Source organism: Carica papaya, chromosome 1, assembly GCF_054855325.1.
Source record: "Carica papaya isolate Zhongbai chromosome 1, ASM5485532v1, whole genome shotgun sequence".
Lineage (NCBI taxonomy): Eukaryota > Viridiplantae > Streptophyta > Magnoliopsida > Brassicales > Caricaceae > Carica > Carica papaya.
This window is the reverse complement of record NC_142309.1, coordinates 3800989-3816115: the sequence shown is the minus strand read 5'-3', so window position 1 is coordinate 3816115 and position 15127 is coordinate 3800989. Positions and strand designations below refer to the sequence as shown.

General features: G+C 31.7%; 3 protein-coding genes across 3 annotated transcripts; 1 reads left to right on the top strand and 2 right to left on the bottom strand.

Moving 5' to 3' along the window:
* The first annotated feature begins 210 nt into the window (after positions 1-210).
* Positions 211-1643, top strand: LOC110825042 (TLC domain-containing protein At5g14285). The gene has a single exon (XM_022055507.2). It carries the CDS (start codon positions 560-562, stop codon positions 1298-1300), a length of 741 nt encoding a protein of 246 aa, XP_021911199.1. The 5' UTR covers positions 211-559; the 3' UTR covers positions 1301-1643.
* Positions 1644-3127: 1484 nt separating this feature from the next.
* LOC110825584 (lysine histidine transporter 1-like) lies at positions 3128-6992 on the bottom strand. The gene is made up of 8 exons (XM_022056049.2): positions 6694-6992; positions 6182-6342; positions 5288-5671; positions 4314-4707; positions 4110-4215; positions 3793-3884; positions 3622-3690; positions 3128-3537 (listed from the first exon to the last, which is right to left on the bottom strand). The coding sequence occupies exons 1-8, from the start codon at positions 6754-6756 to the stop codon at positions 3439-3441; spliced, it is 1368 nt and encodes a 455-aa protein (XP_021911741.2). The 5' UTR covers positions 6757-6992; the 3' UTR covers positions 3128-3438.
* Positions 6993-8103: 1111 nt separating this feature from the next.
* LOC110825585 (lysine histidine transporter 1) lies at positions 8104-14050 on the bottom strand. Its single transcript, XM_022056052.2, has 8 exons — positions 13893-14050; positions 11128-11285; positions 10035-10418; positions 9358-9751; positions 9183-9288; positions 8995-9086; positions 8844-8912; positions 8104-8480 (listed from the first exon to the last, which is right to left on the bottom strand). Exons 1-8 carry the CDS (start codon positions 13950-13952, stop codon positions 8382-8384), a joined length of 1362 nt encoding a protein of 453 aa, XP_021911744.1. The 5' UTR covers positions 13953-14050; the 3' UTR covers positions 8104-8381.
* Between the last annotated feature and the right edge of the window lie 1077 nt (positions 14051-15127).

The window sequence follows — 15127 nt, the reverse complement described above, 5'->3', positions numbered from 1 at the left end:
TTGAGTTTTAGTTAAGTGAAAAATTATTTTCACTTATTTTTTAAAATTTATAACCTTTTCACCGTATTTTTTAAAAAATTTATTAGAAATACAAAAATTTATCAAGAAAAAAACAGAAGAAGAAAAGAAGTGTGAGAATAAAAAAAAAAAAAGAATAAAACAGAACGAAATCTCAGTGAAATGATTAAAGTCGAGTGAGCCAACAGATAGTACAAACCTAACGACGTCGTTTCATCCTCGCTCGCCTTCTGTCACTGGTAGAAAGCCAGTCTGCTCTCTGCCTTCTTCCTTCTTGGGAGCTCTCAACTTCTTGAGAAGTACACCATTCTTGGGGAGCTCTCTCAATTTCCCTTTTTTTAATCTAATCTCCCATAAAAGTAAACACCAATCATCACCCACCCCCGCCATTGGTTGACCTTCTCCACCTACTTTCTTTCTTTTTTCCGTTTTCTTTTTCTTCAACTGTAATCTCTCTGATCGCTGTTCTTCACAATTTTAATCGTTATCGACCCATCAGACCTCCTGTTCGTGTCGGCTTCAAATCTTGAAAGGAGTTTCAATGGAATCCCTATCCATACCGAATCTCCCGTTGTTTTTCTCCATGTTCGTCGTCATCTATCTCTTAGCTTACTTCGTTGTTTTCCGAAGTTGGAGCTCCAAGACCCGACCCGAAGCCGCCTCCTGCCTTATATCCCTCTTCCATGGAACTCCCGCCGCGTTTTTGGGCACCAGGGCCATCCTCGCCGATCCGAATCGCGGGTTTTCCTCCACCAATAGCGTGACCCAGAACGCCGTTCTTGATTTCAGCGTCGCATACTTCTGTATGGATATCCTCCATTACCTGATTTTCTATCCTAGTGACGTTCTCTTCATCGGCCACCACTTCGCCACCCTCTTCGTCTTGCTCACCTGTCGCTACGTCGTTTTCCATGGCGCCTACGCAGTGCTCGGGCTGCTGGTCCTAGCGGAGGTCACCAGCTTCTGCCAGAATGTCTGGACGCTTGCCAGTGCGAGGAGGCGCGACTTGGTGCTCGCCGCCAAAGTGTACGGTCTTATTTCCCCTTCGTTTTATGCTTTCTATAGCGTTGTTAGGGGTCTGTTTGGACCTTTTTTTGTGTACAAAATGGGGTTTTTTTATTTGAGTGGTGAAGCTGATGGTGTGATTCCCAAGTGGGTATGGGTTTCTTGGATGATTGTTGTTGTTATGGCGATTTCTGTTAGCATATTGTGGATTTCGAATTTGTGGGTGGAGTTGTACAGAGAAAGGAAGAGTAAATTGGAGAAGAAGAAGTTCAGTTAGTGGAGTTCTTCTTTGGGTCTTGTTCATTTCATGCTTCAGCTCTGAAACAAAAAACGCTGGGAACTAAAAAATTTGTAACAAATTTGAGATGTGCTAGGTTAGGAAAAGGAAATTGACTTAGTGTTTGCTTTAAATTAGTTTGTTTTGGTTTCCAAGGTCTTCACTTTTTTTTCCCCCTTTCCGGAGCATGTTGTTAGTGAATCTGAAATGTATGTAGTTGTTTCTACGTTCTTCAAGATGTCTGGAGGTTTCTTTAGGTCTTGAAACTTAAAATTCGTGTACCTGTACTTGTTCTTATCTCTTTTTCTCCCTGTCAATAAAACCATCTGGTTGGTTTCCAATATCTCAAGGTTCATTGTACCTTCAATTGTTGAAAATGGCTTTTGATCTTAAAGGGAATTTTTCCAACTGGTTTACTATTTGCTCGCCTATCTCCTAAGTGCTGCTAACTTTTTTCTCTGCAGCGGAAACTAGTTTACCATAACACTTCTGATAACATGTCAAAGCATGGACATTTAAAATATAGTTGTAATACATCATGAGAGAAAAAGGAGAAAATTCAGGGTATTTTCGAATCATAAGAATCACTTTTTTAGAATTCATTTGGAAATCTTGGTTTTCTGGTGGTATTCTCCATTTAGCATGTATCCTAATTGGTTTTATGAAGATAGAAACCAAATAAATGGACCAACTTCCCTTTTGACCTATCTTAATTGACTCCTGAATTCTATAATTGTTGATAGAATATGAAATGTATTATAATCTTATTTAGAGTTTATTTGGAAATGAATTTTTTTTATGGAAATGAATTTTTTTATATTTTAACTAAGTCTAGGTTTCTAAACAAATTCAACAAAAATTGATGTATTTGTTCCAGACATACATTCTGTATTTGGGATTTTTTTTTTTTATTTAAGAAGTTAGTTGCTGGTTGAACAGTTGATATTGCTTATGGTATTAGAAACCAAGTTACTTATACTTGGTTGGATGGATTGACTTTGTTGTCTTAAATAACAAGAACATGCATTTTCATTGTAGCTGGTGCTGGGTATGTCTCAATCTAAACCAAAAAAGGTTTTGCATTATGTTCATTTGTCTTTAATTATACAAAGAAGTGAGATTGCATAATGAAGGCAAATAACGCCACCCGCTAGTAGATTGTTTCAGCATTTAAAGTGAGGGAAAAATTTTGAGTTTTAATTATATTATAAATAAATTGTTCCCAATTGTTCAGTCATTTAATAACTATAGTAATTTTTTGATAACTGATCATTATGAGTCAAACTCAATAGAAGTTGATCAATCATTTTTTTTCTACCATTGAGGTGGAGAACTAAACCAAGAACTCTGTTTCTTTATCATCAATTGGATCACATTTTCGAGAAATACGAGACATCTTAGTCTACAAGTGTGAGCTGCATTGTATCTGAATAATAATTGTTGTCTCATGTATCTTCTGGTAGCTACGTGAGGATTAGATAGGGTTGTAGAAGGGGCTCGAGAACTATGTAGCAGGATTCTTGACCTCTGGTTTTCTGTCTTATTTCAGTCCGTCATATCACGACTTGCTATCATAGCTATATGGAACTGATTGAATGTTAGGAAGTTGGGGTTATTGTTAGCTTTGATTTAGTAAGATGCTGGTTGCATGTTTCACTATCATTCCTTTTTTGTCTTGGAGTCATAATATGGACATCCTCCAATCTTTGATTTTAAGCTGCATGATGGAGTATCCTAATGATCCTGGTAGAATGCTGCTATTATATGATTTAAAAGCCATGTTTTGTTGCTATTCTGAAGTTACCTTCTCCGCCTATGACAAATATGGACAATCAAAAACTGAAATTGCCTTCATGATCGAATATGCACAATCAATAACTACGAGAGGATAACACATACGGCACACAAGCTCAAATTACACCAAGAACAAGATGCACAATGGAGTCTGAAGCAAGGAAAATCGTTAAGGCCTACTGGGAATCTTCTTGCAGTCTGGTAAGGCATTTTATCTTCCTGTTAAAAAAAAAACTAACTGTTTGACATTTCATACTCTGATTGCATCCCTTACACAAATTCACATTAATCTTTATGTTGAACTTAGGAGCGAATTGCTTGGGTTCTTGCAGAAGACTGATGGTTTAGGAGTATAACTGGTAGTCCTTGGCTTTGAGTATGATATTCCTTAGCCCTCCAATGGGTGACAGAATCATCAACAAGAGGCCTAGTATAATGCAGATCTGAAATTTGACAAGTAAAGATATTAGATTTCATTGGTTGACTTTCTGTTTGCAGAGATTGATTATTATTTATGCCAAACATACCCAGTTGGTAATCCAAGATAAGCCAAACTTCGGTGGTTTGTAGACGGCAAGCCACATGATGCAAGGAAGCTGAATGGTAGGATTAGATTTTATTAGCAAATTTTCTGAAGTCTATATTAGTCATAGGGTAGTTCATTGTGCTAAAATTAAGCAACCATAGATTAGACTTACAAAATATGTTGTTGGGGCAAAAGCAAATCCTCCAAAGAATCCAAGAAGACCACCAAAGAAAGGGAAAGAAATGGCCACAAACATTGTGAGTGCTGAAATTAGAAAGCCAAATTATATCTTTTGGCGAATAAGAGCTGCTCCAAAATATAGAATTTTGTTCTTTTGAACCTTCATGACATAATTAAGGATCATAGAGGTGACTTGATAGGTGATACAGTATTAGATTAGGAGCTATTATCTCATACGGCACTAAGTTCCAATCTTAACGGTACAATAGGGTAGATTGATTTTAATCGAGTTAGTATATGTTTGCTTACCAACATATATATTGCGAGAGACAAAACGAAGCAATCTAGTGGGTCGGAAATGCAATTTCTTTACCAGAACAGTCTCTATCATGTCAAAAACCGGCATTGCGTATACCTGTGAGGAGTAAAAACAAGTGGAAACTGGAATCAGGAAACATGTTACATATTCATTAACTTGTGGAAACAAGAACAAAATCCTAAACGAACCACAACCTGGTAGCTTCCAATAACATGGATGACAACAAACAAGTTAGCAGCCACAATAAGCCATGTAGGTTTCTCCAAGGAGATAAGGACGTTATCTTCGACATTGTTGCCAAACATCCAATACCCAATTAGGGCAACAGGGAAGTAGCAGAAGGCCACAATAATATAGGCCACAAGCACTCCTTTCCACATGGGTCCTTTTGATTTCCTCTCTGGCGTGGAGGGTATTGTCGCCTGAATCTCCAGGACCACATTATGGCCTGCATAGGCAAATGCCACATCTCCCATTGCAGTGAAGAAATTAAACACTGTATCTGTTGCATCTTTGCCTTTGTAGCCATATTGAACATCTGGTTGGACACCCTTGTGAACTGAAGCCGTCCAAGCAATGGTTGAGTAGCTGCATATACGAAACTCAATGAAACAAAATGAAATTAGCTGGTCATTTTTATTTTAAGGAATGTTAGTTCCACACAATACTTGGAGCTGTAATTTCCTTGTTTATCTTAGGGACCACTCTCCCTATATCATATAGTTTCCAGTTAGAATCTAACATGTCATTAGAGGTTAAGATCCTAGTTTCAAGCGTCTTCTTCTGCTTGTGTTTTGTCTGGTTCATGCACAGAATTATACTGCGTAAGAGAGCCGTAAAACAACATAGGTAATAGATTTATCATTTTTTACTTAGTGTTTTTGGAAAACTTGCGACAACTTATAATGTAATATAGTTTCATAACCAAGATAGAGATATTAAAGGATACTAATCCTGCATCAACAAGTATGGTATCTATACGACGTACTGTTGGGGAATTGTACTTATATAACCATATTGTTGAAGTTTTGAGTTAGATATTGACATGGATTTATTTATAGTTTGACTCTTAAGTTAGTACTGTCCGATTATGATACATATATATTGTGTCTCGATACTTAAAATTATTGAGAGGAATTGTTTACGGGTAAGAAAATAAGAAATATACCTGACAGACATGACGGCTGCAGCCAAAGACACACCCGAAATGGAATTGAAATTCGGGAGGTGAGAGAGAACAAAGTGAACAGAAGCAAAGATCATGATGAAGTAAGTTGTTTTGATCTCTTTGCAACCTTTACAAACAAGGTTATGAATCTTCTGTAGTGATTTCCCACCAGTGACCATATAGACAATGTCAACACCAACCTCACAGATCAGCTGTTGGGGCACCACTATGTATAGCCCTAGCTTTTCACCAAAGGCATACTGACCCAGTTCATGGTACCTATCAAATCTTCTATCTGGAATCATCTCATGCATCTCCACCATTTGCCATAGAGTGTATAGAGTTGTTACCCATGATAGGGTCAGAATTACGACACCCGGACCCCTGAAGTTTCGTGAAAATCTCCTTTAGATTTTACTTCTATTCAATAAGAATTAGAGTTTGATACAAATAGGATATATATTTGAATGATAATAACATTTTAAGTACATTTTTATAGGGTTATTACCCATGGTAGGATCAGAATTATTACACCTGAACCCCTGAAATTTCGTGAAAATCTCGCTTGAATTTTAATTTTATTAAATAGGAACTAGCGATTGATACAAACAGGATTTACATTTATATGATAATAACATCCTAAGTAAATTTTATATCAAATTTAAGTACGATGTTTCTAAGGTCATGCTTTTAACAAGTGAAATTATAAATTCATAGTTGTAGAATCGAAGGTAAATATGTAATTAGTTGACTGTTTCGCTCAGAAAACTTTACGAATAAATCTACATGATGGTATGACAAAGTAGGTTGTGAAAAATGATTGTGTACAGTCAAGTGTAAATGAAGAGTGAGGGTATGTGTGTGTGTGTGTGTGTATATATATATATATTATACCATCCAAGATTGGACATGGCGTAAGGAAGACTGAGGACGCCAGCACCAACCATGGCTGTAACATTGTGGAAAGCTGAGTACCACCACTTTGCATTTCTTGAAGAAGTGATTGGAAGCCAGTCATCAATTTCCTTCTGCTTTGCTAGTTTCTCTTCAATATTCTGTCATTCACAAAAACCCTCTCCATAATCTCTCAAATTCACTATTCAAGAAAAAAAAAACGACAAAGTAGTTTCATGATGACATATATATATATGTATATATTGTTATAACAAGTCCGAAGGTGTGATGAGAAATGATTCACGGAGCAAGGGTTCAATACTAAAGAAAGTTTCACTCATCGTGAAATCTTTATTCACGGATTCAAGACTCAAATCTATTGTTAGAAAACTATGTATTTCGAATTCAAAACTGTTTGTCAAACAAATGAAACCAACGTGAAAAACTCGGAAACATCATAAAACTCGATCTTGTCAGCGGAGTTGCACGTGTAAATAGATATAAGGACTTACACTTGTGACATTGCTTTGGGTTTCAGAGTTTTGATCAGGAGCAGCAGGAGGTTCAGTTCCCATTGATGTTGCACACAAGCCCTCTGCACGTCGTCTGTGGAGAGAAGAGAATGTGAACTAATACATATAATGGAGCGGCCGATGAAGTATACATATACGAATGTATATGTGTATATATATATATATATGTTAAAAAAAAAGGAAATTTCATGGAAAATACAAAACATAGGGGTTAACTATTCATGCCAAGGGAAATCCGCCTCGAGGAGCAAACGTCGAGAGCATAAGAATGTTATCAATAATGACATTCCAATGAATCTTTGGACACAAAGCATAATATATTTAATTAGCAAGGGCTTTTGATTGGCATTGCTCATCTAATTTGTCCTTATTATTCCCTTCCTTGTTGATTTAAAATTATGATCGTAGGTGAGATGAAGTATCTAATTATATAAACATAAATTATTAAATTACCTCTTGAAATTTGACACTTGTAATATTTTAGTTTATAATTTTTCTTTTTTTTTGAGTTATAATTTGATGTCTAATGTTCTTTATTTGTTTTAGGTGTCCAATTTTATTTTATCTTCTAACGGAAAAAAAATAAAATAATATTTGGACATTTTAAAAAATAAATTTTAACTAATTAATAAATCGTATTGTTTAATATGCCACACTTTATAATTACAAAAAAATAGAACTATATTATAAATAATTTGATTCCTCTTTGATGGAGACATTATAAGTTAATTTTTTTTGCAGAAAAAAAGATAATTACAGAAACCATATTTAATGTTTTAAAAATCAGAAATAATATATTTGTTTTTATTTTCAGGTAATAATAAATGTTGCAGGCCTGGAAATAGAAAGGAAAGAGTCAGATTGTTCGTATCTTCTTTTCAGGTCAATTAATACTTACCCAAAAACTGACAGCCATTTCTCAAAAATAAATAAAAACTTGTATTTAATATATAAAATATCTCAACTGACATTAAATAATTCAAAGAAGCTACCTGATTAAATAAAATTATTAAATGTCATCAGTTCAATGAATACAAAATTAGGTTGTCTATTTATTATATGAAAAAAGTATATATATATATATATTAACTTATATGCATCTAATAGAAGTATGCTTATACACGTCTACGTCTGTCGAGAATGGACCAAAAAAAAAAAAAAAACTATACATATAACTTTTAATTTTCATAAATAAGTTATGAAAGATCAAATAAGTAGTGAGTATGCATTAAAAACATCCAACTTTAATTGCAGAACATTTTTAGAGTTGACGACTCGGAGTTTTGCATCTTGTGTTATATCCGTCTCAGAATAAGAAAAAACTAGTGATGCAGATTCTGTCAACCAAAACTTAATAAGAGATTCATCAACAGCAAACACAAAGAAAAATTGGGCAGAATCTTACCTCAATATATAAAAATATGTATATGTATATGTATATATATATATGCACACGATAAGTAAACTAATACATAGAGAAAATCAGCAACCATGTGAAGAAAATTTTTCCAGTTTCCCCTTACATAAATAGGAAAGGTACAAATGATCCAGAAAAACCCTGTAATTAATCTTGTCCAAAAAAACAATCTTTCCTATTCTCTTCCTGTTTCTTGTGTTCTTTTACGATCCCCCCGATTACTCACCGTCATGTACATTTGTTGAGACAATCAAGAGAAGAACTCATAGTGCCTGGCTTGTAGGATGATTGTCCTTAATCCTCCGATTGGCGACACGATCATCAATGCAAATCCGAGCACGATGCAGATCTGTATACGTTAAATGGAGACAGTAAAAGAATCAGTTAGATCTCTAATCATGTAGGGGATTTTAACTTAATAATTAAAATAACATTTGATAGCATTATAAAATTAGACAATGTAAGTACAGTATAATATAATATTAAATTTGCAAGTCATCAAATATAGTATTAAACAGTTCCATCAGATATGATACACTAAATAAATATTACTTGAAAATCGTAATTTTTCTGTTTGAGAAAATATCATGCATAACGTGTTCAAAAAAAAAATATTGAGGGCGGTTTAGCATATTTTGGGATGTCTCAAATAGGGCTTGAATAAAAAATCAAGAAATCAATGAAGAATGAAAAAAGAAGTAATTAAACTTACCCAGTTTGTCCACCAGGACAAGCTGTACCTCCTTGGTTTGTAGATTGCAAGCCACATAATGCAAGGGAGCTGAATCGGAAAAAAAGACAGATTTAAGTAATCAAACTCAATTGCAACGTAAATGATTAGATGAAAGTAGATATTGGCTTACAAAATATGTTGTTGGGGCAAAAGCAAATCCGCCAAAGAATGCAAGAAGGCCTCCAAAAAAGGGGAAGATAATACCAACGAACATTGTAAAAGCTACAAGAAAGAAAATAAGCATACATCTCAGTTGAATTTTAGTTATTCAATGGTGTAAACTGTATCAATCATGATGGAAAAAGGAGTATTACTTACCAACATAGATATTCCGGACGATGAAACGAAGAAGTCTGGTGGGCCGGAAATGCAGCTTCTTGACCAGTAAAGTCTCCATCATGTCAAACACTGGCATAGCATATATCTGGAGCAGAATCTGATGAGTAATTAACCAAAATCTGACAGAAAATGGAGAAAAATTTAGGATCTTTACCTGGTAACTACCGATAACATGGACAACAACGAACATGTTGGCGAGAGCAATAAGCCAAACAGGCTTCTCCAATGAGATTAAAATGTTATCGGAAACAGAATTTCCGAACATCCAGTAGCCAACTAGAGCAACAGGGAAGTAGCACAAAGCAACAACAATGTAAGCAACAACAACACCTCTCCACATCGGTCCCTTTGATGGCTTCTCAGGCGTTGATGGGATTGTTGCTTGGATTTCGAGAACAACATTGTGTCCAGCGTACGCGAACGCAACATCGCCAAGAGCACTGAAGAAGTTGAATACAGTTCCCGCTGGTGTTGTTGCTCTATATCCATACTCCACATTTTCTTGCACACCCTTGGCTGTTGAGGCTGCCCAAGCAATAGTAGAATAACTACAAAAGAAAAATGACAATATCAACAACATTGTTTTCCATTATTGTTTTTGTTTTTCTGTATAAATTTGTATATTAATCAATTATGTAATATATAAACAGTAATTATAACACAACAGAAAACAATCTGCAAATGAAAACATATTAATATAAGTCTATTTCGAACATATAACTTCTTATAAATAAAAAAATGTATAAATTATCTAAAATGTTTTGTGGGTATAATTACAATCGATTGTTTGACACAATGAGAAAGTAATGATTAAGGGGTGATAATCGTTACCTCAAGGACATGACTGCAGCAGCCAATGAGACGCCAGAGATAGAGTTGAAGTTAGGGAGATGGGAGAGGACAAAATGGACGGAGGCAAAGATCATGATGAAGAAGGTGAGTTTGATCTTCTTGCAGTCAGGACAAACAAGATCATGAAATTTTTTGAGTGATTTTCCTCCTGTGACCATATAGACTATACATACACCGATCTCAACCACAAGCTGCTGTGGTACCACAATGTACAAACCAAGCTTCTCGCCAAAAGCATATTGGCCCAGTTCATGGTACCTGTCAAACCTCCGGCCAGGCACCATTTCGTGCATCTCCACCATCTGCCAGAGAGTATACAGAGTAATAATCCATGATAAGATTAATACTACCACACCAGGACCCCTGAAAGACCATACAAATATGTAAATCAATTTCATTGGTGTCATCAATCCTATAAGTATTATACCAAATTCAGACATTTAAGTTATATAAGTCAAGAGATCTATTCATTGATAAGAAAAAAAAAGTGGACAATGATTAAACTGATACTAAAATAGAACTTTAAATCGTGAATAATAATTTAATTGATGATAAAAAAAAAATATTAGTTCACTCTTGACCTTAACAAACCAAAAAAAAAATGATCAAACTATATTGAGTCAGACTGACTTACAGTGATCATTTATTAAAGAATTAATCTGATTATCAAATAATTAAACAATCAGAAATAATCTACTTATAATACTTAATTTACACTCATAAAAAATATATAATGAGATTTCAATATTTACATGAATAAAGAAAATTTTAAAGAATCTAAATTTTTTTGTACAAACTGATATGACAGTTGAAGTTGATACAAATTTGATATTTGTTCTTTTTTAAAAAAAATAATTGAGAAATTTAAAAATAAAATAAAAATAAATTAAATTTAAATCAAATGCAGTATTACAATCTTATTTTTTGTAAAATTTATAATTTATCTCAAGATTTACTGATAAATAATTTTTTGAAAATAAAATATTATAACATATAATTTTTTAAAAAATAATTAGAGTGATGACGAAGGATGTTTTAAACTTATGAAAATGTATATTTTTGAATCATTTACCATCCGAGCTCGGACATGGCAAAGGGGAGACCGAGGACACCGGCTCCAACCATAGCCGTGACATTGTGGAAGGCTGAGTACCACCATTTTGCATTCCTTGAAGAAGTAATTGGAAGCCAGTCATCTATTGCCTTCTGCCTTGCTAGTTTTTCATCAATCTGTGATTGATCATCAAAAGAGTTCTTCATCATTATCATCATTTTTATATTTGCTAATACTTAAAATTTGAAGTTGAGAAAAAAAAAACAATTACTTCAAACAAATACAGTAGACACAATGCTTACAAGTTCCAATACATACATATATATACATAGTAGAACAGTGTTAGCCAAAAAGAAGAGTGGGCAAATTCTCTGTTATATGATGGTGAAAAATTAGGCATTCCCTTATATTTCTTTATTTCTATTTGTTAGATTTATTTTTATTTTTTTACTATATTTACTTCTACTTATTGTCTAATATTTTTCTTATAAAAAATTATTATGTCAAGTTCCTTTATTTTTTTCTGAAAATTTATTTATTATGTTACATATATATATTTCAGTAATTAAATTTATGAATCTAAATACAGTTAAATCAATAAAAATAAACATTTTTCATATTGTTTTAATACTACGCAATCATAGATATGAATTTTTTTAAAAATATATATATTTTTTATTTTTATATTCTACAATGACAAGGTTACAATTTAAAAATATTATAAACTTTTGTTATAATATTATATATGCATATATACTGATTTTTTATATGATATTCAATATACTCATACTAATTTTTGACTTTATGATGTGAAGATTTTCAATTTTTTTAGTTGACCAACAATTTAATTATCAACACCTTTGCAAAATAATGTTAAATTAATTACATAGTAATTAATAAAACCAAACTAGAGTAAATGAAAATGTAACATATGGTAAATATGAATATGTGGAAACCCAAAAGTTTTCAAGGAAGCTTTGTCAACTATCACCTAAATTGCTGGTTTTTTCAACACAATAATTTCTTGATTCTACGGTGCACATCATGCAAGCACATAATTTAAATAAAAAACAATACAGTTTCTATCATTAATCATACTTATATTTATATATAATTCAAATTATTAAAACATAAATAGATAATTTCTTATATATATATACACACATATTTATATAAACAATGAGATTTGTGATTTTAAAAAAGCGCAGATGACATTTGTTATTCATAATTTTTTTTATATATAATTTAGTTCTTAACATGATTTATTTATTTTAAATATTTAGTTTTATTCTATTTCTTAACATAAAAAATTAAAATAATTAAATCATATTTAAATATTTAAAAAGAATAATTTTGATTAATAAACTAAATTAATATGTTAATTAACTTAATTAATTAATTATTCTTTTAAATAATTTTTTAAAAGTCTAATTATTTTAATTTTTTATTAAAAACTTAAAAAATAAATATTAAATTTATTTAATAATTAAACTATAATAAAAAATACTAACAAATAAATTATAATAACCATAAAATTAAAACTAATTTAATAATTTATCTTTAAATGGCTGAAAAAAAAAGTGACCGTTGGACAGAAAATCTCCAATCCATCTAAATAAGCAGCTTTCATGACCTTAATTTTCCTTTGACGTTATTAACAAAAGGACAAGAAAAAAAATAACCATGTTCGGTGTGCGCCTGCACATGGATTTGTAGGTTGTGGAAGGTCTAAACGGTGTCGTTTAGTGAATAATGAAAATAATTAAACATTTGATTTACCTACTCCTTAAAAAAGTAAAAACTCGGTTAGAAGTTTATCCTTAAAAAATACCAAGAGCCGGCTAGTTATATATATACATATATATATATGCGTTTGTATGCATGTACATACACATTCTATATACACATGTATATGTGCATGCATGAATATCATGGTATGGAAAGTGGATGGCACAAAGAAAAAGGTTTCTATTTTTATTTATTTATTTATGGGGAAGCATAAATAATATCTCATGATTCATGAATATTTAATGTGAAAAGTCAAGGGTTTGTTCGGCAAACAATTCATTGAATCAGAAAATTCATTTGAAGCAACAAAATATTTTTTCCCCTTTTTCGTACATAGAAAATAATTTATTACTTTTTATAAAAATAATTTAACTAATGTTTCAAATTAATTCATTGGCGAAAATAAGTTATCAAAAGAAGTAATTAATCTGGCTTGATAGGATTCAAACGTTCAAAAGCTCATTGGAGTTATTATTTTTTCAAGTAAAAAATCAAATCGAAATCAGGAAAAAGGCGTTTGTTCAATCGAACAAGACAAAGATAATTTATTACTTTTAATCAAAATAATTTATCATCGGAAAAACAAGTGATCAAAAGCAATTAATCTGGTTTGATAGGATTCAAGCGTTAGGAAAACTCGTTGGATTATTACTTTTTCGAATAAAAAATTCAATTGGAATCAGGAGAAAAAGATGTTCGTTCAATCGAACAAGACAAACATGAAAAGGAGGAAACGGAAAGAGATAAAAGCAAAAGAGATACCAAATGATTCTCCAACAAAATTGGAGAGATTCTCCGAACCTAAAATTGAAAAGACACAGAGAGAGAGAGAGAGAGAGAGAGAGAGAGTGCTCCATTCAAAATCAATACGTACACATATACATACGCACGTTAGAACACAGAAGCAGACGAAAGACAGGCAGATACATACATGTATATATATATATTTATAAAAAGAAAAAAGAGAGAGAGAGAGACAAATTAGGGAGACTAACAGAGGAATTCTTAGAGGAATCGTTGTTGTTGTTGTGCGTGGCTGGATCTTGAATTCTCATGGCTGCCTTCTTCCTTCACCGGTACACCCCAGAGAGAATGTAAGGTAATTCTTCTCTAGGAAGAAGACGGTGTGGTTTTTGAATTTTTGTTCGCTATTTAAAGGCACAAATCAAATGTGAACGAGAGAGATTGTGAACGAACACCAAAACGGTGACGTTTTTGTTTGACCTCAAAAAGTCTTCCTTAAAAAAATTAAATTAAATAGTGTGTGACTTATGATGAGCTGGAACTCTCCGAAATTTCAATGAAATTAACGTGTTTACTTTTGACCATTCGGTTAAAAACTTATTATCCCGATTAAGATTTAATTATTAAATAAATTCATTTTATATATAGCAATCAATTATATTTTCCCCAAAAAAAAGTAAATTTAAATGCTATTATATTATACAAATTATAAAGTAAGAATTTCATAATTAAAATCATTTATTATTTAAAAAAAATATGAAAATAGATTTCTTTACATACATATATATTTAATTAATAACTATAATCAAATTATTAAATTAGTACCCTATAGTCATTTTTTCACAAAACCAAACATGGTGAATTAACAATAAAAAAGGAATATACATATATATACACACACACACACACACATATGTTTTTATTATTGAGAATAAATAATTATGATTTCCACTAACCCATTAAGTTGGAAGTTTTTTTATTTAATCCATATATTTTTGGATTAATTTTTGTATATTTAATTTTTTTATCATTATAGATATATTTATATTTATAATACTAATTATAGTATAATAGTGAATATAGTCATATTTGTAGGGATAAATATAATTAGTATATATTATTATTAGTAAATATATTTTTAAGTTTTTTCTTAATATAGATATACTTATATTTATATTAATATTATAAAATGATCATGTCAATTTTGAATCAAATAACCTGTAAATTTGATCAAATTTAAAGAATTAAAAAAGGAATTTACTTTTTATAGGAGGAGGTTTGATTCGAATTTCGTAAAATTTATTCCAAATATGTATTACTGTCATCTCTAATATAAACAATGTTATTTGGCCAATTAAATATATTTAAAAAGATGTTATAATTTAATGTTATTACTTGTCAATTTTTTGATATTTCTCCCTTAAAAGAAAAAAAAAAAAAGAGGTAATATCTATCCCTAAATAGAAATGTATTGTACATGAATTTT